The sequence below is a fragment of the Quercus lobata genome, chromosome 8 (genome assembly GCF_001633185.2).
Source record: "Quercus lobata isolate SW786 chromosome 8, ValleyOak3.0 Primary Assembly, whole genome shotgun sequence".
NCBI classification, from domain to species: domain Eukaryota; kingdom Viridiplantae; phylum Streptophyta; class Magnoliopsida; order Fagales; family Fagaceae; genus Quercus; species Quercus lobata.
In genome coordinates, this window is record NC_044911.1 from 3,297,131 (window position 1) to 3,324,120 (window position 26,990).

A 26,990-nucleotide genomic window follows, 5' to 3' on the forward strand; every position below is an offset into this window, starting at 1 on the left:
ACATTTTTGGTCCATAATAAAATGTTTCATGTGTCATATGACATCTAGATATGATTCCTATTCCAACTACATGTACTTTTTCTAGTTTTTCTCCTTAGTTTCTTATTAAGGGAACCTAACATTATTCCATCCTAAGATCTTTTTGCAAAAATTGTACCTTGAACATGATAGGTATCAAATTGTATCTTACATAATGTCTTGCAAATTGAGGAATAGCCTTTCTTGAGACTAGAAAGTAGAATCTTTTACCCTCTTTGTATTTAGAAAAATGAGAAATGAAATTCATGAAGTATAGTTTACAATAATTATACAAATGCTGATAATATTTTTTTTTCAAAATTGAAAAGGACGGTTTTTTTTTATGCAAAAAAGGACGGGTTATTGGTATTTCTACAAGCAATATTTTATTAAAAACTCAAAGTTATTACTCAATAAATAATTATTTCTTAATTATTAATTAAATAAAGGATAAGATCAACTCAGACATCATTTTTAGGGGGGGGGTGGGCGGAAGCCTTTGCCAATGTGGAGTTACAACAATTGTTCATGTCCCATGTATATTTACTTTATGCAAAATATATAATAGTGATTAACTGCCCCTCCTTTTCAAAAAAAAAAAAAAAAAAGATTAACTGCCCCTCAGGCGGATTGGTAGGGTACATATAGGAGGGGGTTCGGATAGTAGCATTAGGATTTCTAACCAAATATATATGTATGAATATATATATATATATATATATATATATATATTTCTAGTCTACTACCTTTCTCTCTCAAAAAAGAAGTTAGGATCCAAATCAAAGTTGTCAATATTATACCTAAAATCATTTCAGTTTGGTTAAAAAAATGAAATATTTTGGTATCGATGCACCATTTTGACATTACCACAATTCTATATGTAGAGGTTATTTTGTGAATGAGTTTATGAGTCTTATAGTGAATATAACTTTTTTTTTTGTTAGGATCAAGTTACACAGAGTGTAACTCTTTATAATGCTAGATCAATCGATAATGTTTTATTTGATTAATAGTTTGAAAAAAAATTCTTAATATGTAGCTATGCACCCCAAAAAATTCTTAATATGCCGTGCCTAAGTTTTTGAAGATAGTTGAGATGAATGATTATTGATTAGGCAAAGCAACATTAAAGTTATACTTAAGCTAGCCTAAGAGTGGGGGATACCAAGTAGCAAAAAGTCTGGGGATGGTGGAGATCCAAGCATTTAGAGCATTTGCATCAGGACTTATATATAATATAAAAAGTGTCACATTTTAGTCAACCAAGCTCAAAATTCACCCACAATAGGTCTTGCAAATTTGTGTAAAAATACATAGTTGCTATAATCTACTTGTAGATTTACACTGACACAATTCATTTTGCATTAAGTTTTTTATTCTTTTTTTATCTATCCTAAGGATGAAGAAAAAAAAGTAAATGGTGGTTGTTGTGCATGAAAAAAGAAAAACAATTAAAAAATTAATATTTTAATTAAATTTAATGTAAAATAAATAATCTAATGTGAGGTGTTTTAAAAAGTGAGCATGTAAAATAGAAAAAGTAAATTCTTATACTAAAATAAACATAAATTTTTGCATGAGTTGATACGAATACTCTAATGATAATCAAAAGATTTATTTAACTTCAACAGCAACAATGAGGGGTGTTATGGATGAGTTCTCAAAAATTATATTGCTTCGATACCTCCAAATTTGATCATAGACAAGATAGGCTAATATAGTGAGGTGTTTAACCCCCGTCTTTTACTTTTTTCAAAACCAAGGTATTTGGGATTGATGCATTTGATCCAATCCATTGTGATTTTATGGAAACTGTGGATCAATCCAAGTGTCACACATGGGGATGACAATGTGCATGTTTGGCCTTTGGGGGAGATGGTTGTGGCATTGTGAGCAAGAAAATGAAAAAAAAAAAAAAAAACGTGGCGTTTTAAGGTTCAAGAGATGGATAGCTAAGATTATCGGTTAAAAAAGATATGATGATGGTGAGGAGGTTGTGCATTAATTATTCATTTAGTACGCACCTTGAGCAGTTAATACACACGCTACTCATCGTCATCTTACCTTATTTAACAAATATTGCTAGCCACCATCATGCACCTTTGGTGCGGTGGTCACTCCACAAGTATAGATGTTTGTAGGGTGTTGGGGGCAAGAGCCGGAGTTTAAGTCTCCAAGAGGAAGCTTCATACACCTATACACTTAGATTAGGTTAAAGTAGAAATTTTATCTTGTATCAAATATATATATATATATATATATATAATGCTAGCCATCCATCTCTCAAACCCTAAAAACTAAAACCCGTTGTTGTTGTTGTTTTGCTTTTTTTTTTTTTTTTTTTTTCCCACAACCGCCTTCCAATGGCCAAACACACACGTCATCATTTTCGTCTAAGTTATGAAATGAAAACAAAGAACCCAAAAACCACACCAGAGCGAGAGACAAAGAGGTGAAATATGCATCAAATCTAAGCCAAAATGGGTAAATGCCCCTTTTTAGAAAACAATTTATCAATTTGTCACTCTTTTCAAATTATTTAGTAAAATGCCCCTGTTTTGAAATTTGATTTTAACAAAATCGAGTTATGTGTAAAACTCGATATCCTCAAAATCGAGTTCTATGTGTTTTTTTAAGTAAAACTTGACATTAACAATATCAAGTTCCACTTAAATTTTCAAAAAAAATTAAATGACAAAATATGCATAGAACTCGACATTGCTAATGTCAAGTTCCATCTGTAACTCGATTTTGTTAATATCAAGTCTAAAAAACAAGGACATTTTACTAGATAGTTTCAAAATATGAACATTTTGCTAAAAAAAAATTTCCAAAAATGGACATTTTCCCATTTTGGCCTCAAATCCAATCCAATAATTGAATGAAAAGCTTCGAAGGTGGTAATATATCTTTTTTTATTATTATTTATTCATATCTAAAAATCATATATCATAATATTACAGTTTAAGAAAATAATTAAATTTAAATATTTGGTTTCTTTAACTAATTTACACTCGCAAAATCCAAGTTTGTAAAAGAAATAGAAATTTATAAATAACCAACTAAATCAAATAAGTTTATAGTACTTCAACAAAGAATAAATTTTAGTTATTTTCTTTAAATCAATGTAACTAAAATTATTCAATAAAAAGTATGAAAGAAAGACAAAGTAGTATTTTTTTTTTTTTTTAAAAAAACTTTTTTATTTTAAACAAAGTATAACTAGTCCGTATGGAGTTTACTTAAATTAATGCCTACTTTTAAACTTTGACAAATCCTCAGGAACACTCCAACTTAACCCAAAATCCATCATAATCATTTGAATTTAGACAAAGTTTGACTACGAATTTGACAAATAGAAAAAATATGATAGCTTATTATTAATTACTTATAAAGATAAAGAAATAAAATTTTATCGCAAATAGTTTCTCTAACAAAAAATTTCAAGTCTTTTGATAGGTTATATCTGTAGAGAGGGAAACAACCTTTCCAAACGGCACAGTTCCATTTGTGAAAAGTTTGCTGAGTGAGTGACACCAAATTGTCAAAAGCCTCAAAGCCATTATGTCATTGTTCGTTTAGAAATAATCTATATGTGGTTTACACCCTCACAGTATTTCATGTCTATGGAACCAACACAATTGAGAACATTTGGGAATTATTAGCAAGCAGGGCTAGCAAAGAGATTTTTCCTTTTTCTTTCTTTGATTAAGCAAAGATTTTACGTTGTTTACAACAATATTGATGAATATGTTTAGAAAGGCTAAAAATAATGCGTCATTTACAAATTAATGGGAGGCAAAAGGTCAAAAAGGTCCGTAACTAACCAAGTAGTACTTCCTTGTGTTTATACCTTAAAAGTTTAGGGTTTATACCTCTCTCTTCCAAGTTCCAACTATTGATTTATTAACATGTTGAGAGGCTAGCATTCAAGAAACTAATAGAACCACCATCACCACCACCGCCACCATCACCAACATCATCTAGCCTCTCCCAGTTGCATCAACCTCTATACCTTGTCTTCTCACTCCTCCACCATTTGTTTCTCCATCAACCACCGCTCGCCTACAACGCATCTAGGCTTGTTTGGTGTACCTTCCAGGAGAACGTTACTTATGGTAGTGGAAGTCACCACACCATTTCATTTCCCTTGAATCATCTCAACATGCATAAATTTGCAATGACCAACTCAATGGTTTGGAAGTCCAACTTTGATCTAGGATTTTACTAGTTCAAAAGCAACATAGTTTGATTGGCATAATAGTATGACGAAGTTACTGAGTCAACTTAGGTGGCACCTAAGGAGATAGAACTAAGTTGACTCGAGCGAATTAAGGTCCATGTGTAGTGGAATCGAGCCAAGATGTTTTTTTCAAGGGTCCTATTAATGGATGTCTTTATGGCAATTATTAATAAACAATTTTATGAAAGTTTCGACGTTACGTACTTTCATGGGAAAATATAAGAAGTTGTAAAAAATTTAATTTTTTTTTCCATAAAAAATTTCTAAAAATATTTTTTAAAATTATGGTGTTTTCTATGCGTTATTGGGTGGTGTTTTTTATGTGTTTATGTGAGAATTCAAAGTCACAAGTGACTTCAAGTTTGGAGGAGGCCCAATGATTTCTTGAATTGGTCTCTTTCATGGTGATATCGAATTAATAACAAATTGATTTGGATGTAATAGAGATGTAAAAGTAAGAAAGATGCATGTCAAGCTTTTGATAGAATGTGAACGAATATGAGTTCACAATTTTTTTATTCTACTTTTTTTCCCAATTAGCCAAACATATTTCTAATTTTGAGAAAAAAAAACTTTTATTTATTTTCATTCTTAGTAAGAAGTTTTTGAAAAAAAAAATAGTTAATAAACATGAACTTACATTTCGTACATGAGTGGAACTTTTTTTTTTTGAGAAACTACATGAGTGGAACTAAAATAACATCTACTAACTATATAAAAAGTGTCTATAGCTATTTCTACAATTACTTTGGTTTAGGCAATTTTTGTCTCTTTGTGAGCATAACAGTGCGTGTTTCACCGTAAGACCAAAACAAAACTTGATAGTTAATGCAGAGGTGTTTCATGTGTGCTGGGCCTGCAAGCTTGGGCCTCTTTTTATTTTTCCTTTTTCCGTTTTCCTTTTTTAACATCTATATATATATATATATATATATATATTTTTTTTTTTTTTTTTTGAGAAGGTTTTAACATCTATATGTAGTTGTGTAAATCATGCTTTGAGCTTATTTCTGTTTTTATTTTTTAAAATATTTATACGTGTTAATATATTGTTTTTGTTACCTACACAACAAAATGTCATAATATATTCATAATTGATGAGGTGTCAATTCTTTATAAGACAAAATAAAATAATAAACTATCAAACCGAAACCAACCACAATTGAAAATAAATTATTGTGAAAATGTTATAACATTTTTGGTGTTATCATAATATTTTTACAATTTTTAAGGCGTCAGTTGCAAATAGATAAAAATAAATAAATAAAATATGAAATATCATACAAGGACGTACCCCAACTTAAAATAAAAGTATTGTTAAAATGTAACATTTTGTTGATGTTATAATATTTTTGCAACTGCTAAGGTGTAAGTTTCTTAAGACACTCATTTCAGCTCATGCAAAATGGCTAAAGAGCCAAATTTTGCCCAACCAATTCCAAAAACGCCCACATCAGCTTATACATCTATTGTGTAAAATACATTTAAACTATAATACTTATGTAAATATACACAAGCACTATTGTTGTGCAATTTAGTTTCTATTATTTCTTTGCATTTTTCAATGACGAAGAAAGAGAGTTGATGTTGGTTTTGTTATTTTCACAACTGCTGAGGTGTGAGTAGCTTATAAATCAAAATAAAATATAATATAATATCATACCATGAGCCATCACAACTTAAATTATTGTGAAAATATGACATTTTGTTGTTTTTACAATATTTTCACAACTGCTAAGGTGTAAGTTCTTTATAGGTCAAAATAAAATAAAACAAAAAATTATTAGACCAGGACCCATTACAACTGAAAATAATTGTATTGTGAAAATTTTATGACATTTTGTTGTTGTCACAATATTTTCACAACTACTAAGGTAGAAGATTCAGTAGGTTTTAATCTTCCAAACCTATAATTTTATATAATTCAATGACACATATGCCTTTTGTTATCTTGTTCTTTTTAAAAAAATTATTTTCTTGCTTAAAAGGTGTTTAATAAAAACTAAATAAGCTAAACATTATAGCTAGACACATAAAATGTAGTAATACGATAAAGAATGAAGTATGAATACAAATATTTGTTGTGGATGGTTGTAGGTATTTGATGAAGAGTTTTAATTACATATGGTCTTATTTATTACAAAAATTTAAATATTGTAACAATGTCTTAGCAAAACTTTAGTTGCTTATTGTTGGAAGATGATATTTGTTATCATTCTTTTTTTGATAACTCATTTGTATCATTCTTAAAATATTTTTAGTGAGTGGATATTGCATTTAGCAAATAGGTTCTAAGAAACTATTATAGTAAAATAGATATTCATATGTTAAATAACTATATTAAGTTTGTGTGTAATCAGCATTCCTATATGAATGATGTGCGCACCTTAAACGAGTTTAATAGACTTGTCTTGCTCTTGGGCTCACAATATATTTATAATGTGGGTTTTGGATTTCCTACTTTGGGTGATTTTAACTTAGAGACCCAGCAATATTTCTATAACCTCTGGACTCCTTTCTTGTCACTCTTTGTAGTTTACTAATCTAGATTCGAGACTCTCCTTTCAGACTTTCAACAACCCCTTTCATTTCCTTAGCCTCATCTATTTATAGTCCAAAATTAGTGGGAAAATTATGATTACTCTCAAGGTTAGTAGGAATAGGGGTCCAATATTGTTATCGCTAAGTGGATATTTAGTTGGGAGTATGGTGTGAGTGGCATTGGAACTGGTTCCTACTTCAAGGAAGGGGTGATGTTCGGCGGCGGAATTTGCCGAGGAGTCGCCGAGCATCCAGGATAAGGCCTTCCCGGGCATTTATGCGCATAGGATATGGGACGCATCGGGTAACTTCCTGGCCACGAACTGACAAGTACATATTTCAACGACCGGCCCAACAGGTTTTGGGCCAAACATGATACTGCAGGATTTGCTCCCATGGCCCAAGTGGGCCTTAAGCCCAGTCTCTGACTTGGGTGTCAGGAACCGTGGGACATACCATACAGCTTAGGTCTAAGGCCCAAATGGCTCTAAAGGCCCGGTGCCGTACAAATGATATTAGCATTATACGACATGCATTTTTTAGTACATGGTTTCATACTTCTTTAAATAGAAACTTTATCTTAAATTTCTCACCTAATGTACAACACATGCTTTGCACGTGCCACTCAAACTATATATATACATATATAAAGTGCTGGACCATATACCAGATTGGAACATTTGCACTATTATTAACAACATCTGTAGCTTAAGTTCTAGTTTTGTTTCTTGTAAGTTTCACTGGATTAGGAGAAACAACAACACATCTGCGCATTCAGCTGCTAGAATTGCGTTGAACTCCTACTAGAAGTTTTGTTTCAATAAGAGTAATCTTCCTCCCACTCTTATGTCGGTTTGTATGGAAGATTCCTCATCGTGCTCTTTTGTTAGTGTTTAATGAAATTGAAGTTTAGCAAAAAATATATATATAAAACGCGAATGCGTGTAGCTATAGTGGCTACTGTGTCTTTTGGTTTGTACAATTGACACTGTAGCTATAGTAGCTATAGATTTTTTTTCCCCCAGTCATCAGTTTGTGCCTTTTTTTTTTTTTAATATTTATATGAGTTAGCATATATATTATTACACTGACACAATAAATTTTACAATATTTTCACAATTATTAAGGTGCCAATTTCTTATAGGTTGAAATAAAATAATAAAATAGGAGACTGTGACCAACCATGGCTGAAAATAAATGTTTTGTGAAAATGTTGTAACACTTGTATTGTGAATGTGTAAAAGTTACTATACTTTTTAGTTTGTTCAATATGTACTGTTCATCACTTCATTGACATTTTTTTTTTTTTTTTTTCAAGTCATCGGTTTGTGCTCTTTTTAAAAAAAATATATATATTTTATATGAGTTGTCATATATATTGTTATACTGACACAATAAACTTCACAATTATTGAGGTGCCAATTTCTTATAAGTTAAAATAAAATAATAAAATATGAGACTGTGACCAACTATAACTTAAAATAAATATTTTATAAAAATGTTGTAACACTTGTTATTATCACAATATTTTCATATTTGTTGAGATCTTAGTTTCTTATAGATCAAATAAAAAAATACTAAGTCCACAACATTTTTACATTAATTTCACAACAAATCATAGGTAAGCTACTATTGATGGACAAAAAAATGATATCAGTCGTGGGTCCATTTAAAATCAGTAGCAACTTACCATCTAGAATTTGTTATGAAAATATTATGGAGATAAAATTTCTATGAAATAGATAATAATATATAAGACCGAAACTTACCACAGCTAAAAATAAAGGTATTGTAAAAATATTGTGACATTTTATTGTGTTCTTAGACTTTTTTTTGGTTTAGTGAAATTTGGTGAGCAAAAATTCATTATTTCACACACAGTTTTCTTTTGTTGGTTTTTTATTTGTTGTTTCTTTAATGTATAGTTTAAAGTAGTTGTTCCAATTAAAAACCAATAACAATTTATCATTTAGAATTTATTGTGAAAATATTGTGGATGTAGCATTACTCTGAAATAAAATTATAAAAAATCATACCAGCGTCTACCATAGCTAAAACAAAGGTATTGAGAAAATATTGTGACATTTAGCTAAAACAATTGGCAGGGATTAGAAAATTTTGTGACAACAATTATTTTTCTATTCATGGATTATTTGCCAACTTATTTTTCTGCTTATTTTTGCTACTATTCATGAGTCTCACTGTACTTCTTGATACTATTTATGAGTCTCACTATACTATTTTAGCTAACTTTTATTTTTATCTACAGTACTTTTAACAAAAAAATTTCAATTTCAGTAAAATAAGCAAATCCCAAATGGAAACTTACTGTGTTCCCGAAATTTTTTTTTTAACACCAATTTGTTAAGCCAAAATTCATAGTTTTACGGACAGTTTTCTTGGGTTGACTTTATTTTATTTTAACACATTGTTAAAGTATAAAACACATAGTTTTACTAACAAAAAAGAATTATGGAAAAAGGTACTTTACTCCCATTTTTTTTGAGGTAGTTTTATCCCCCAAGTTTAAAGTTGAATAATTTCCTCTTTTATATTTTGTAGGCAAGTATATAGTCCCTACTGTTACTCTCTTAGTTAAACCTCAACAAAATCTTATGATTCTTAGAATATTTTATTGTGCAATATCTAAAATGCCTCACGAAATTTTAATGTCCCAAAAATTTTCTTCATGTATTTTGAGTTTTATGTGTTAGTCATATTTAGAAAGTAAAAACAGTGATGTATGATATTCTATTTGTTACCTAGAGAATACTAATTTATTAGTGGTTTAAATTTTCTGAATATATAATTTTATCTAATATAAACTTCAATGACATATGTTTTTTGTTATTTTGTTCTTTTTTTATTTGTTTTCTTTCTTAAAAAGGTGTTCATTAAAAATTAAGTAAGTTAAGCATCGTAGTTAGCCTCATAAAATAAAATGATAAAGAAGGAAGTATGAATAACAAAATATTCATTGCAAATGGTTGTAGGTATTTAATTTGATGAGGAGTTTCAATTGTAGTATATATCATCATTTATTGCGAAAATTTAAATATTATGACAATGTTTTATCAAACTTCAGTTGTTTATTGTTGGGAGATGACGACATTTGTTATCATTCTTAGTAAAAAATTTTTGTGAGTAGATATATACTGTATTTAGTAAATAAGTTCTACAAATGAAAAAGTATTTTATATCAAATGATACCACGTTATTCGTATCAAAATTTAATAAACGAGAGATATATGTGTAAAAATAATTACCTACTAACACATATCTTTCAATTATTAATGGGTTAGTTATTTTTTGTTGATATGTTTCACCTTTGGTAACCATCACATCCGTTAGAAATTTCCATATTTAAATCCCTCTAAACTGTTGAATTATAGGAAAACAAATACAACTTGGACACAAGAACATTCTAAAAAAAAAAAACTCAAAAAAAAAAAGAAAAAAGAAAAGAAAAAAGGTAGGTAAGCTGGTTTTTGCTCTTCACTTTGGGGGTAAAAATGTAAAATAAAAGTCGGTGGGACAGCATAGCTACTTGTACTTTCTCTTCAATTCAGGGTCAAAATAGACATTTCACAATAAAAATCATCTTTTTATATTCTCCACTCACGTTTCCTTCAAAAACCCTAACCATCTCTCTCTCTCTCTCTCTCTCTCTCTCTTAAAACCAAAACCCAATCTCAAGTCAAAATCAAAATCCAAATCCCTCACAAATTTTCTCAGGAAAATCCAACGAATCAAACTGCTATGGGTTCGAAATCCAGGGCCGATAACTCACACTCTGGCGATGGTGCCAGCCCCGGGTTCGTATCTTTCTCTCTCTTGATTTGCTGTTTGGTTCCCGAGAAAATCGATGGGAAAAATGGAAGCTTGATGCCAAATTTTGGATCTTTTTCTGATTTCCTATCTGGGTTTTGATCTGTTTTTTGTGGGGTTTCTCCAACTTTTTGTGATATTCGTTTGTTTTTTGGTGAAACGCAGGAAGATCTTCATTGGAGGATTGCACAAAGAGACAAGCTTTGGTAAGCCTAAGGCTTTTATGGATTTTTTTGTTTCTGGGGGAAATTTTCAATTGTAAAAAGTTCAGTTTTAAAGTTGGTTCTATATATATTATGCTTGTATTATCAAAAAGTTTATACCTTTTTACTTGTGTTGAGGATTAAGTTGCATCAATTGGCTGATTTCTTTAGTTTACTTAAATATTTGAATGCACATATAACTGAATCATAGATTTGCTATGGAAATCTATGCTTTATATGTTAGTTGATTCAGAAGTTTTGCTTCTCTTGGTTAGTCTGTTTGAATTGCTTCAATTGGGTTACAGTTGTGTTGAATGGCTTAGATGTGGGTAGCACTTAATTTAGCTGGGAATTTTGTTTGTGAATGTAATCCTATTGCTGATGTGTTCTGTTCTATTATGCCTTGTGTTGGCTGTGTCTTTGGAGCTATTAGGGGCGTTTAGGAGTTACTTTGAGAAATACGGAGAAATAACAGATGCAGTGATAATGAGAGATCGGTATACTAATCAGCCTAGGGGTTTTGGGTTCGTCACTTATGCTGATCCTTCAGTAGTTGACAAGGTCATTGAAGACACCCATATCATCAATGGCAAACAGGTAATAGGGTCGCTGTAATTCGTTTCTTCCATTCAAGCTCTGCAGTTAATTCTCTTAGTGAACATATAGAACCAATCATTGTTTCTTTGTAAAAGAAAATACCATATTATGATTTTTTTAATTTGCAGAAAATTTGCACTTAATTGTCCCTTAGATTGGTCTTTTAGCTCAACTGAGGTCAGGTTCAAAGTTTTAGGATGCTAAATAATTTGGTGGATTCAAAAGTATTTGTCATTCAAAAAATTCAGAGTCTCATCTTATATCTTGCCTGATTCCTTAGAAACCGCAAACAGCTGGGCATTTGGTATTAGTTATATATCTGATCTGCTAAACTCCTATTTATTAACTGTATTAGGTGGTAACATGCTGGACATTTTCATTTGTTGCATGGAAATATGTAGATTTCATGATACTTCAATGCACAACACAGATAACTTAAATTCTTACCTCCTTTCTCTCTCTTAAAAGAAAATTACCTCCTGTATTCTATGCATCATTTTATATAGTGTTAAAGAGATGGTGTTAGTCCTCTATAAACTGGATCTTGGAATTTATTGTCTATAATATAACTTATGTAAACACTAGTCTGTATGCCATACATGATGTCTGACTCGCTTGTATGGGATATGATGTGTAGATTTTTATAAGAAAATTTGAGTTTCACTAATCAAGTTAATTTGGAGCAGGTTGAGATAAAGAGGACCATTCCCAAAGGCCAAGGGCAGTCAAAGGATTTCAAAACAAAGAAGATATTTGTTGGTGGGATTCCATCATCAGTCACTGAAGGTAGGGCTTTTTAAGTTATGTTGTTTTTTGTCTTGTTTGGGATTGTTGTCTACTTGTTTTGAAGTTTGATGCATTTGGTGTTTTGTCTTCAGATGAGTTGAAGAATTTCTTTTCCAAGTATGGGAAGGTGGTGGAACATCAGATCATACGTGATCATGAAACTCATCGTTCCCGAGGTTTTGGATTCGTTATTTTTGACAATGATGAAGTTGTAGATGAAATGTTAACAAAGGGAAATATGATTGATATGGCGGGTACCCAGGTGAGCTTGTTTAAGTGTGCACAAAGAAATCAGCATGTAAACCAATTCCTCTTTATCATGGAGCATGCATCATTGCATTCTCCATTTATACTAGTGACTTACATTTTAAGGGTAATAATGTCCTCTGTTTTGAGGTATTTAATCAAAGACCATTTTAGTAATTTGCTTCTAATTTTATTTTCTATCAGAGAAACTATTGTAGTCATTTGTTACTAATTTTAGATGGAGGTTGTTACAGGTATAGATCTTCTCAGGAAAGGGCTATCAGTTTAGTTTATGCAGCAGTACCTAGGTTAACTAAGTTGCTTTGTTGTAGGTGGAGATCAAGAAAGCTGAACCAAAGAAAGCCTCAAACCCACCACCTGCTCCAGCATATGGTAGCAACTCTAGGTCTCGTTCTTTCAATGATGGCTTTGGTGGTTTTGGCAGTTCTTATGGAGGTTTTGATGGAGGGTTTGGTCCAGGTCCCTATAGGACTCCAGGAGGTCTTGGCAGTAGGCTTGGTGGTGGTGGTGGTGGTGGATATGGTTATGGCAGTGGTAGTGGCGAATATGGTGGTGGTTATGGGGGTTTTGGAGCCAGTAGCTTAGGTGGCTACCGTAGTGAATCTTCACTTGGTTATTCTAGTCGCTTTGCACCTTATGGTGGCGGTTTTGGTGGCAGTTATGGAAGTGGTTTAGGTGGATATGGTCGAGGGAGTGAAGGCTATGGAAGTTATGGAAGTTCAGGCTATGGTGCTGGTTATGACTCCGGGCCTGGCGCTAGTTATGGTGGAGCAGGTGGGCTGTATGGAAGGGGAGGCTATAGTGGCACTAGTCGCTACCATCCCTATGCGAGGTAGAATTGAAAGGCACTAGTATCTTCCCTATGCGACGTAGAAATGGAGAGGTTTTCATGCAGTTGCTTAATCCTTGCCCTAGAAGTTTCACACAGGCTCCTCTAGTTTTGTTTCTCCTGCATTCATAGGCACTTTCTCACAACTACTAAAGGCTATTACAACTAGTGGGGAAGCTTTGAAGGATTGGAAGAGTTTTTATTAGACTTTCTTCTATTGTATGGTTTAGACAAACTTATAGATTGCTTCAGAGTAGTGCTTGGTGTCTACTATGGCTGTCATATTTTAGTTTAATTTCATTTTAGCATGTTATGTAGACTATTAGACTATAGCTTACTTATGCAGTGTTTGTTATCATCTGCTTTAGTTTGATCTAGATAGGTGTTCATTGTGTTTTAATATTTGCCTAGCCTGTTAATTTACTTTAGCATTTGGATCTTTAGAGTGTTTTAAGTAGTTAGAAATGTCCCTCTTTATGGCTTAGTTTGGCTTTACCAGGATCTTGTTCTGGCATAGGCAGAGATTAGATGCAGTGAGTAGTTGCTGTTTGTCATAAACTAAGATTGTATTTGAGTTGTGTTGTGCGATTATTGTTCTTTATTCAATTAAGTGTGCTGTTGGTGGGTAGAGCAGTTAGGTGTTGCCCTTGTATTAGCAAAACAGGCATGTGTTAGAATCCCATTTGTGTAATACAGTTCAAACCAAAACTCTGTGGGGACACCCATTATACGTGCAGATTGCAGATCTAATGTCTTCAATTGTTGGTTATGCGCTCAACAGCAGTGTCAATTAGACAACTTTTATGTAAGTTAACCATATGGGTAAAATACTTTACTCTACACCATTTAAGTGGGGACTCCAAATGTGACTTGGAAATGTGTTGTTGTTGTTGATTTTTTTTTTTTACATAAAGCAAAGTTATTTTCTGCTCATGTAAAATACTTTGGTGTTTGCTAGCTGAGAAGGGGATGATTACACTAAACACAACTATTGGTTATTTTTTTATCTGTAATTTTAAGGGCAAAACTTATGTATTGTTCTTACATGCTGCACTTTAGGTTTTCTATTAAATTTAACCATGTGATTGCATTTACCAATGAATCACTTTATTCATTATCGAATTTGATGGCCTTTGAAAAAGATAACATCAGTTTTGTTGTGTTAATGACTAACAATATAGTTGTTTTCAATTTGGAAGCATTTGAAACCTAAGTTTTACTCTAATTTTAGTATATTAACCTCCATTTTGTATAAATTGAATGAGAAACAATGGTCTGATAGCACATGGAATTATTGTAATTTATTGATCAGCCCAATACTTATGACACTAATTTATTCACTTTCATCATTGTGCAAAGAAGCTGTTAAATTTCATGTGGCATAGAGCCACAAAACAAATTGATAGACAATGAAAATAAGGTGAACATGGCTAGCATTATCATTCTATTCTTGCATTGTCGATTTTTACTGGTTTTCATGTTTTTAAATTTGCAGTGTTCTTTCTAAATCTTGAATTTGATGGAGAGGATTAATTTTATAGATAAGATTTAGTAGTTTTCTTTTGCCTAAGGTGTTCAAAGTTCACCTTTAGTTTGGGAATTACTCAATCTTTATATGAAGGGTCAAAATATATTGTTGGTTTCCAAATTTTAGTTCATGAGTGATTTATTTGTGTTTAAAGCGGTTGCTTTTACTCACACAAACTTGAAAGGATCACTTCTAGCTCCCTAAAAAAGTAATCGATTTTAGTCTTTATGGAGTGCTTGACAATTTTAGACGCCAATTTTTAAGAAGAAATGACCAAGTTAACTAGTCTTAGATTTGTAATTTTGAGTTTGAGTGGGATGTTAGAATTATTAAGGTCCAGGCATAATTTCTACCTCACTTTTAGGCTGTGTTTGGTTGGGGTGAAAACAGGAAGGATGGAAAATAGAGGGAGGAAAATAGGGTAGAAAACACTATATTCCACTATTTGGTTGGGGAAGGAAAATGGGGAAGACAGAAAACCTGGGAGAAAGTTCTCTCTCGGGTCCACATTTTTGATCCTCCCAAATCGGGAGGAAAAGCAGGAGTGAAAAGTGGGGTCACAACATTTTTACACAAATACCTTGTTTCTCTCTCCTCTCACAGCTACAAACACAATGGTTACAAACAAAACAATCTTTCTCTCAAACATTTCTAAACTCAAGCATAATCAGATTATCAGAATACAAACTCAAAAACACAATTTTAAAATTAGTCAAATCATAACAATAAAAGCCAAAAAAAAAAAAGGGAAAAAATAGAAGACAAAAGACAGAAGTTATGTGACCCATTTGGACTGCGTTGGGGATGAATGTTCTGGAATCATGTAAAAAAAAAAAAAAAAAAAACAGATAGCGAGAGCTAGAGAAAAAAAAATAGAGAGAATGAGAGCTACCAGTATAGTGTTGGAACGTTCTTGAATGAGGGAGAAAAAGAAAAGAAGGGAGGCATAGAGATAAGGACAACATGTGTGGAGGAGAAAAACAAGAAAAAAAAAAGTGTGGATGAAATGAAACGAGAGAAAGGAGAAATAATATAAAGAATAAAAAATCCTAATTGAGAAATGTTATCACAATATTTTCACAATAAATTTTAAGTAATAGATTATTATTTTTTTTTTTGATAAGTTAAGTAAGTAATAGATTGTTATTAATTAATATTGGTGAGTAAAAAAATAATTTTAGTGGTGAGTTCAAATTAGAACTAGTAACAATTTTCTTCATAAATTTTGTTGTGAAAGTATTGCAAAAAATGTTGTGGATATAGCACATTTCATTGAAAAATATAATTGTTGGTAAATTTTATATTATTTTATGAGTACAAATAAATTTATTTCTTACTTATTATGTAAAAAGGGTATAATAGTTAATTTATATAAACTATATTTTCTATTCTCCAACTTCTCTTTTCAACAAAACAAAAGCGTTTTCCACCCTCCTACTCTTTTATCCCTCCAACCAAACACATATGAGGGAAAACTAAATATTTTCTATCCTTTCACTTTTACATTTTTCTGTTTTTTCACTCATTTAATTAAACGGACCCTTAGTGCAAGTACATAAATTTACCACATCTAAACTAAATATCTGATGTGTGTAGTTGTTTCATTCTACGATGTAACATTTCTCTCTTCCTTCAATATTAATTTAAGAAAAATAAAATATTTGCCAGGAAATGTTTAGTTTTAATAATAAAAAACAAAATTTGGAAGAAAACCATTAGGTTCAATTGATACCGTGTTTGCCCCAATGGTTCGTGTGGTCATGTGATACTCTGGTCATGTGATACTCTGTACTTATAAATTAATTCTCCTATTGTGCAATAATTTTTGAAAATTGACTGGTATTTTGGTCAGATGATAAAGATCTATCATCAAGAGTGGATACATAGATTGAAGAGATTATTTTTTGTTGTCTTTATTGTTCATGTCTTGCCAGTACTATTGACTTCATTATACACAATATCCACAATCTCTACCATCAATAACACAGTCGCCATTATCCACCCAAAACATCATTATTATCATTTTTAAATTAATTTATACTTTACAAAGCAGGGAAAAAATTCAGCAATTTTCAAATGATCATATCAAAATTTAGTGATCACTATTAAATTTATAAGGGTCACTAGAATAATTACATATAACACTAAAAAATAAACCAAATGGTGCCATGTGTAATATAAGTTGACATTACATTGGTTGATTAAAAATTGTCACACATTACTTGGATTCACCAAGTAAAATAAGTCCCTCCAATCAAATTGGGATAATTAATTCAGCAAAAAAATCAAATTGGGATAATTATATCTGATAATTATTGGTGACTTAAAAGTAAAGTCTTCAAATATTAGTTACGTAAAAGTTTTCGTACTTTTATTGTAAAGATGGTTCGATTTCGTTTTCTGGTAAAAGTGGTTGAGATATATTTTTTTAAATGTTTATTTTTATATTTTATCTATGAAAAGTGGATAAATATTTTGTTTTCAAATCAATCATTCAAACACATAATTCTTCTTGAACTGAAAGAGATCGAACTAGAGGATTATTCTCTCTAAAAAGAATATAAAACAAAAACCTCATTTATTCATAAGTACAAATTCATATTTATGAATCAATTTAAATAGTTTGCTTTTCAAACCTGTGATTTTGTGTTTACAATGATCTCTAATTATGTAACTTTAAAATGTAACAAGCATATTTTGTTACTTCTTGAAAAAATTACGAAAATAAGACTAAGGCAATTTCCTTTTATCTCTATAATTATAAAATTGGTAAAACAAAATGTAAATGTAACTTGAACTACCGAGACGATGGAAGGAAAATAGTCATTCTTAGATGGGAACCAAATGGAATTGTATTCGTACATGGTCTTTGCCTAGAAATAACGATGGTAAAAAATTAAAACTCAAAACAGTGTTCTATTCCTAATGGTAAAAAATTAAAACTCAAAACAGTGTTCTATTCCTAACTTATAAAAATACGAGGATACAGAATTGAAAACTTTTTACGTCTAGAATATTGTATTGGGAAGAGGACTTTTTAGTTTTTCCTAATTCGATTGCTTTATTGCCTGTTCGCTTTATTGGCATCTGGATCACAACGTGAGGTAATATTCAGGGCCACACCATTTCAAGAAACTTTTAGAGCAATTTTTTTTTTTTTTTTTTTTTGGTAGAAAGGAAACTTCATTAAAGAAAGCTAAACTGCAGGACAGATCCTGTTTGTACAAAAACCGTGGCTATCAGCCTCAACAAAACATAAAAGGTCCATAGGCGGACTTGAATACACAATAAAATCCATAGCTTGCAAGCAGCCAATATTAGCTAGCCTATCTGCACACCCATTAGCTTCGCGGAAAATGTGCTTGATCCGACAATGGGGTAATTGTAGCATCAACTGTCTGCAGTCTTCAAAGAGAGGGGAGATGACAGTATTAGTATAACTAGGATTGTTAAAAGCATCTACAAGAGATTCAGTATCCATTTCCACAATGATCTTGGGGGGATTTAGTTGTTGGCATAAGAGAAGGCCATCCCTAAGAGCCCAAAGCTCGGCCAAAAAACTGCTAGCTTTCCCTAATCTCCTAGAGAAGCCTATAACCCAGTTGCCATTCTCATCCCTTACAACACCTCCACCCCCGGCTACACCCAGCACACCATTTGCAGCCCCATCCGTGTTGAGCTTTAGCCACCCCATATCAGGTTTTCCCCAGCAAATTCTTTTAACAATCCCTTGTCTGCGATGCTTCCATCTTCCTGCACAGTGGACAAATTCGTTGGACTGCATAATGATCTCCTGCACAATGTTTGGGTTAATGCCTTTGTTTTTGAAAACCAACAGGTTTCTTTGCTTCCAGATAATCCAAATGGCAAATAGGAAAAGGGAATTCCAAGGTGGAAGGTCTGCTATGTAGTTGGTCTTGTCATGGCAGTTAGAAAGAAGCCATTCCCTGATAGATTGAGTGAAAAAGGAAGGAGTGAGAGCTTGGCGATGCAGTTGAGCCCAGATAGGTTTGATGCAAATGCAGTCACGGAGAGCATGTGAAATGGATTCAGCTTCCAAATGACACAAAGGGCATGTAGGGTCTAGATTAATCCCTCTACCCAAAAGACACTCCTTTACTCCGATGCTACCATGCATACATTTCCACACAAACATTTGGATTCTAGGGAGGGTGTTAAGCTTCCATATCCATTTTCCAGCAAAAGTTTCAGTCTTTAAGGGGTCGATTGCAAGACAGTAAGCACTCTTTAAATCAAAAGTGCCCTTTGGTGAGGGACTCCAGGCTATTTTATCAATTCCTCTAGTGAGAATAGGAGTTGGTATAGCTTGGATCTCAGCTTTTAAGTTATCAGGAAGCTCAAAGGGGATTACTGACCAATCCCAGCCATACGGGGCAGCCACATCCTTGATTCTGAGATTAACTATGTCACAGGGGAGGGGGCCATGAATGAGTTGTCTAATTGGGCCAATGTTTAACCAACGATCCGACCAGAAATTTAGGCTACTGTCATGCCCAGGGATCCACTTCACCCCATTTTGGAACACATCTTCTCCTTTTATCATACTTCTCTAGGTGGGAGAACAAGGCAGCCTCGAAACATTCCTGGACTCCACTCTCAATCTAGTGCAGTATTTCAATCTAAGAACCCTTGCCCATTGAAAGTCACTCTCCGTATGAAAACGCCAGTTAAGTTTAGCCAAAAGAGCCATGTTTCTACCTTTGGCTGATTGCAAGCCAAGCCCTCCTAACTCCTTTGGCTTGGTAACCTTATGCCAATTTACCCGGTGCATCTTTCTTGTGCTTTCCGTGGAACCCCACAAGAAGTTCCTATTAACGCTATCTATCCCTTCAAGAATCTTATTAGGCAGAAGCACATTTTGCATGACATGAGCTGGAATAGTGGAAGAAGAGGATTGGATTAGAACAAGTCTTCCCGCCATCGAGAGAAGATTGGCTTTCCACCCTGCAAGCTTCTTCTTAACTCTATCAAGCACAAACCCAAAATCTTGCCTACGAGAACCCAAGTGTTTTAGAGGAAAACCTAGGTATTTGCCTAGGTTGGAGGTTGCATGAAAACCCAGCTGATCAGCAAGCACCTCTCTTTGATCTGGATCAATATTGGGAGAGAAATACACCCGAGATTTTTCTGCACTAATAGTCTGACCCGAACTAGCACAAAAATCTTCAAGCACACCCTTAATGGTGGCACAATTTTCTGGGTTAGCCCTGGCAAACAGGATTAGATCATCTGCGAAGAAGAGGTGAGAAAAAGCTAGCCCACTTCTAAAGGCCTTAACTGGGACCCAAAGCTTGGAATTGCATTTATCCTCAATTAGAGCTCCTAAAAACTCCATGCAAAGAATAAATAAGTACGGGGAGAGAGGATCACCTTGCCTAATGCCTCTTGAAGGACAAAATGACTCAAGTTTACCTCCGTTAAACAATAAGGATGTGGACACATAAGAGATGCAGCTCATGATGAGGTCCGAGAGATTGGGAGGGAAGTTAAATCTAGTCAACATGTCCCTAATAAACCCCACTCAAGTTTGTCATATGCCTTTTCGAGGTCGATTTTAATAGCCATATACCCCTTCTTCCCCTTGACTCTACCAATGGAGTGAATAAGCTCTTGAATTATGATAGTGTTATCCACACCTCTTCTACCAGGGACGAAAGCAGCTTGATAAGGAGAAACCAGATTCTCTAGGTGTGGCCTTAACCTAGCCACAATTACTTTAGTGATAATCTTGTAAACGGTGTTACAAAGACTTATTGGTCTATAATTTCCCAAGACCTCAGGCCCTTGGATTTTAGGAATGAGTACAATATGGGTTTCATTGAGATATTGTGGCACTCTCTTTTTCTCAAAAGCTTTCATGACTTCCTCAACTATTGAATCTCCAACAGTAAGCCAGAACCTTTGAAAAAAACCAGTATGTAACCCATCTGGGTTGGGAGCTTTATAAGCTTTCATGGACCAGAGGGCATCCTTGATCTCCTCCTTGGTGACCAACATTCCTAAAACTCTCTTATCCTCATTAGAGAGTTAGGCTTGCCACTGGAGGTTTAGAATAGGGTTTCGATGGACCATTCTCTGCGAGGTAGTATACAGAGAAATAAACCATTTTCTAAAATAGTCCATGACAGCCCCTGCCTCCGTAATCCACTCCCCCACCTCATTTTTAATCGAGGCAATGTGGTTCCTTTTCCTTCTAGCTAAGGCTGAGACATGATAGAATGAAGTATTTCGGTCCCCTTGAATCATCCAATTAATCCTTGATTTAAGAGCCCACAAGTCTCTCTCCTGGTCAAGAATAATTTCGAGCTCCCTATGAAGCTGGCTCTCAAAGTTGATTAGAGAATTACTGGGACTGAGAGCTATGGCGCGTTGAACACCATAAATTCTTGCCAAGATTCTCCTCTTTTTGCTATGGATATTTCCAAAATGGTTCTTATTCCAAGAGGTTGCTTCGTTAGTAAAACGGGTGATGGATTCCTCTAGATTCCTAATGTTGGTCCAAGCATGTGAAACAATACCAGGAAAAGACAAATCAGAGAGCCAGAAGCTTTGGAATCTAAACGGTCGATTGAGTAAGACAGACCTTGTAGGCTGAGTTTCCATGAGGATAGGATAATGATCCGAGTGGCATCTAGGAAGATGTGAGACTTTAGCCTCTGGGTACGATAAGCACCAATCAGGGTTCGCGAAGAAGCGATCAATTCTTTCAAGAATTAAGTTTGTTGATATCCCTTTTGTTGGTCCAGGTGTACCTTGGACCAGAGAATCCCATATCAAGCATATTACACCTATCTAGACAGTCCTTAAATAGAAGAGACTGGTTAATGCTAACCCCTCTGCCCCCAAACTTATCCTCCTCTAAAAGAGGTTCATTGAAATCTCCTGCCATGATCCATGGCTTATTATGTAAATCAGCAACTTTTATTAGATTATCCCACAAGACACATCTCTCTACACTCCTAGGACTAGCATAGATAGCAGACAATAACCAAGCAAAATTAGAGGACCGTACCTTGACGTCTACGTGGATTTCTTGCTCAGTGATGGCAAGAACATTGATTTCCACTCTGTCTGAATTCCATAAAAGCCAGATCCCACCAGTGAAGCCAATAGCATCAGAACGAATTGAGCCGTCAAATGGAAGTCTATCCGTGATTTCCTTTGCGCGGTCCCTACCAACTCTAGTTTCTGTGACCACAAAAACCGCAGGATCATGAATCCTCACTAGATCATGCACGTGACTCTGAAAATTGGGCTTCAGAGAGCCCCTACAGTTCCAAGCGATGATATTCATAACTAACTGGTAGATGGGTAAAGCACATGTGTCAAGCGACGGCCTAATCCCCGCTTTCCACCTCAAACTCCATTTTATCTTCATCAACATCACGCCGGCTTGACCCGTTCTCAGCCAGAGTGTCAGTACGAACTTGAAGACACCCATCTCCATCCCTCGAGATGTTGAGTGTAGTCCGATCCTCGACGGCTTTGGTACCAAAACCCAAGCTTGATCCGTGAGTGGCAGGAGGCTTAGCTCGACGCTCATCTTCATGAGTGGGAGGACAAGCTTCTGCATCTTCGACAGTTGGCGATTGGACCATTCCATACTTCTGGAAGCTTCCACAAGCTTCCACACCTTTATCCCGAAAGTCCCTGGGATTTTGACTAACCTCCCCTTTAGACGTATTACCCATCTCGGGTTTGGCAAGGGCCATGAAGTTGAAGGCACGATGATCATCATATCCATGGTTGGAAGAAGATGGGGGTTCTGCAGTGAAATTGTTTGGCTGAATTTGGAGAGCAACGACACTAAACGGGGTACCACAATTACCCATTCCTCTGGCCATTAATTTCATTCTCTTCACGGAGGTCTTGGGCTTAATTTTTGGGGGCAAATGGGCTTGTGAGACCGGTCTCGGGTTGGAAAGCTTGCCAAAGCCCGTGTCATTCACATCCTAAACTGCATTAGTGGGCCGAGTAGAGATAAAAACTGCAAAAGCCCCTGGTGAAGGCCCAAAACTTGACGTAGCAGCTCGCCCAACAGCATTACGCATAGGGGGGCGTACCATTCCGTGTTGATCTTGTGGTCCCTTCAACTGAGGTACTTTTCTTTGTCACTTTTTGCCCAGGCCTCTTTCTGGACACTACCATCCAAGGGCCATACTGCCCCTCTGTCTCATCCGTTCCACTACCATTCGGCATGGCTTGCATGCCACCTGCAAACACATCTTCACGCACCTCTCGTGAATTTTCCACCTGTCCTGCATGATGTTTCTCCGCCGTAACCTCCGGCTGCTCCTCCTTGCGAATTGTGTAAGGACAAGCTTCTTTACGATGGCCAACACGGCCACAAGAGAAGCAGAGTTTCTGAATTCCTTCGCAGACCACAGTCTGCTCAAATCGCCCTACGAGAATGGTGTTGATCAGAGGTTTGTTGATGTCGATTTGCACGCAAAGTCTGGCATATTTACCCCGCGCCTACATAGCCGTGTGGGTATCAATCCTTAAAACTTTTCCAATAGCCTCACCAAGCTGTTTGAGGACTCTTGCTTCGTAGAGTTCTATGGGAAGCCTATTCAGTCTAATCCAAATAGCAACCATAGAAACATCCGCTGAGTCGGGCGTAAAGAAAGGCTCCCATGGTCTAATGGATAAAAAATGATCTCCAACAAACCATGGGCCTCTTTTTAGAACAACATCAAGATCCTCCTTATAATAGAAGCGAGCTAGGAAAAAGTCATTCCCTAAATCGACACAGTCTAATCTCCCTGTGGGTTTCCAAAGTTGGTTTAGCTTGTTTTGCAGGAAGTTGAAGCCCACGGTTCTTCCCACCAACTTTACAATGATAGCTTTCGACCAAGGCTCTCTGATACAGAGCTTAGTTTCTCTAGAAAGCTTGATAGCTACAAGACCCTCTCAGAGCTCAGCAGTAGAGACCTCATCATCTGATTCAGCATCCGAGTCCATAAGGTTAGGAAATTCAAAAGCTTGGGCGTAAGCCCCTGGAATTTCCCTTATCAGCATATCCTTAAAGGAGCTTTTAGATCGGCTCCAAACATCTTGACTGTCTCGGGGTAGAGAGCCCTCACAAGAGCCTTCCTTGAATTCAGTGTGATGAAAATCCTTTACTTTTTTGTTACTTCGGGCAGGCTCTGCCTCCTCTTCTCTGGAGAGAGAGCGTTGTTTCAGAGCCATCCTCCTGTTACTTTTAGAGCATTTTAAATACACTAACACACTTTTTCACTTACACGTATATTAAAAACACACATTTTCAGTCATTGGAGTGTTTTTTTCTTGATTAGGTCCATTATAACAGGTAGATGAATATGAAGTGATGAACATGTTGAAATTCTTGGAAGAGGAAATGACAAAATAAAGTTTTATTTTTAAGCTTGCAAAATTATATTAAAACAGAGCATGATCAAGTTTAACCCGTTGCACATTTTGTTATTTTCAATAGAGATATTAGGGTTGTTAGGGTACTTTTTTTTTATTTCACCTAATTTTGTTTAAGTACCACCTATTTACTTTCAAATGCACACAACCTATTATATTTAAATCCCAAGAATACTTATGCTTGACAATATTTGAAAAGCCCATGATTCAAGACCATGGCAAAATAATTTTATCAATGGGATTCAAATTCATAATCAAAACCCATGATTTAAACCCATGGCAATTTATTCATTCAAATCCCAATTCTCATTGGCAACATCAAAACCCAATTCTCAATGGCAACATCAAAGCCCAATTCTTATTGGCAATATCAAAACCCAATTCTCATTCGCAACATCAAAACCCAATTTTTATTGGGACTACTTTATCAAAAAGAAAAAAAGCCCAAGATTATCAACGCTTGGCAAAGAAAAAATATCATGGTAAAATGTTACCGTGGCCAAAAAGGACCATGACAATCTTCTTATGAAAAAAAAAAAAAACTCATTGAGAGATATCTTGAGGATTATGTTCTCGTATCATAAACCCATAAAATACATGAACATCATTTGCATCACGACATCCATAATATATACCTTCAACGCTCGTGGTAAAACATTCAAACCCACAAGCTCATCATTTAAATTATTAGAAACCATGAACATCGCAATATGGAATTTATCATAGTAAGTGTTATTTACAAAAAGTATTTAAAACTTGTCCTATTATTTCAAACGATACAACTAATTGCCCAAAGGCCCATTGCAAGTATCTATGAAAAAACCCAAACTATTCACTAACAAAAGTCCATGGGGGATAAAAACCCATGGCAAGCATGTGTTATGACTATTTTGTAGGATGCACACAACTTGGCTCAAAGGGACCAGCCCATGTAAGCTAGCCCTTGTTCATCCCTAACCAAAAGGAGCAACTAGAGACTCATACAAGAAGAACTAAGCCTTTGAGAATGGACTAAGGGTTGTCCCATCAGTTTTCTGCCACCCTCTACCTGACGTGAATAGTGCACAAGGGCTGTCATATCAGCTGAAGTCTAAAGAATGATGGAACTCCATCATCTTCCCCAAAACTGCACCTCCAGCGGAAGGGGAGTTGAAACCAAATTATCCAAACTCCAACAAATTAATACTAAAAATGTTAAAAACGTTCAAGACGTGATTTATGTGCCAAGCCCATGAATCCTTAAAGGGGAAAATTGGGAACATGTGGTTTGGAAGGCATAAAGGGATCTCCGTCGGAATCCCCTGAAGTAGATTAAAACTTGACACCTAGCTTGGGGGTGTTCAATCTCACTTCTTGGAGGACCAAATCTCAGTTGCATCATTATGATTCGCTCTTGATACACGCCTCAATCACAATAATTAAGCTCAACTCCAAATCCTAGCATTTAATGCAAACCACTCTAAAATCCCATTATTACCCAAAGAAGCAAGTCAGCCCCTAAAATGGATTTTCCTACTTCTGATAAAAAATTCTTGGAAAGCCTGACCTTGATTCATCACCTCTAAGTAATCATACGTTTTTGGATTCTTGTCAATTAATACTTCCTTAAAACTCCATTATAAAAACACAAGCAACTAACCAGAAAGACAACCTGGCTACCCTTCTGAGACTTTGAGATTCGTTGGCCATTTTTACTGGTGGTTTAGCTCTCTTTTAGCTCACCACCCATCACCTTTAACCTACACCCATCTAATCCCAGATATTCTTCTCCCCCTTTTCACTATCATAGCTCATAAACATCTTCTAACTAGTCACAAACAACCCACTACTCATAAAAAGCTTCAATCTCAGCATCAATCCTATCTCACTCACTTAAAAACAACCCATATTCAGCTCGTCCATGCCTTATAAACACATATTCACCGAAGTCTTAGTTTGATATACTCACTGCACTGAGCTGGGATCTCTCTCTCCCTTTACACCATGCCAATTAATCCTCCCTTTTTTCTTCCTAGGGAACCTCTAACTTTTACTTTTTACTTTACTGTTGAAGGATATGATGTATTTATAACAATTGAACTCTTCTCTCATATTGATGTAATGATGGCTGAAAGCACAATAAATTCCTCTTGAATGAGACACATAAGGACCTAAAATTTGCTTAAATTTGTCTAATCATTGATTGCTGGACCGTGTAATTCCAGCCCTACTGTTGGACAATTTATCTTTTGGACTTAGATGTAACTTCACCCTTATCGCTAGAGAATTTATTTCCCTTGAACTATCAGAACAAGACCACTAATGTACTAACTAAGTATTGTAAAGTATTTTTCGTTGGGCTTTTGTTGCTGTTTTGTTAAGTGTAACCTTTGTTTTCCTTGCTTGGATAGGCTTGTCATCACACCGAAAGCCTTTGGGTGCCATCTCAAGAGCCCAAAGTCGAGTTTTGGCTTAGTTTCCCGACATTTTATTCAGAGGCATCAATTTCCTCCTCGACAAGGGTTCAAACCTCACATCTTCTATTGTAACTATTAAATTATATATGTATATATATATATATATATATATATATATTAAAACGAAACATGAGAGGACCAAAAAAAAAAAAAAAACTTAAAAACTAATCCGTTAACTTCCTAATCTGGTGAACAAAACACTCCTGCACATCAGTTTGTCACTCTATTTGATCTCACTTCTCTACTAGAGTACGAAAGAGGCAGGCTGCGGAAGGAGCCC

At 34.7% G+C, this 26,990-nt stretch overlaps 2 protein-coding genes across 2 annotated transcripts; one reads left to right on the forward strand and one right to left on the reverse strand.

The window, feature by feature from the left end:
* The first annotated feature begins 10,428 nt into the window (after positions 1-10,428).
* Positions 10,429-14,225, forward strand: LOC115955840 (heterogeneous nuclear ribonucleoprotein 1). Its single transcript, XM_031074208.1, has 6 exons — positions 10,429-10,617; positions 10,796-10,836; positions 11,267-11,430; positions 12,117-12,216; positions 12,309-12,478; positions 12,795-14,225. Exons 1-6 carry the CDS (start codon positions 10,562-10,564, stop codon positions 13,317-13,319), a joined length of 1,056 nt encoding a protein of 351 aa, XP_030930068.1. The 5' UTR covers positions 10,429-10,561; the 3' UTR covers positions 13,320-14,225.
* A 7,342-nt stretch (positions 14,226-21,567) lies between these two features.
* Positions 21,568-22,155, reverse strand: LOC115955530. The gene has a single exon (XM_031073672.1). It carries the CDS (start codon positions 22,153-22,155, stop codon positions 21,568-21,570), a length of 588 nt encoding a protein of 195 aa, XP_030929532.1.
* Positions 22,156-26,990: the final 4,835 nt, after the last annotated feature.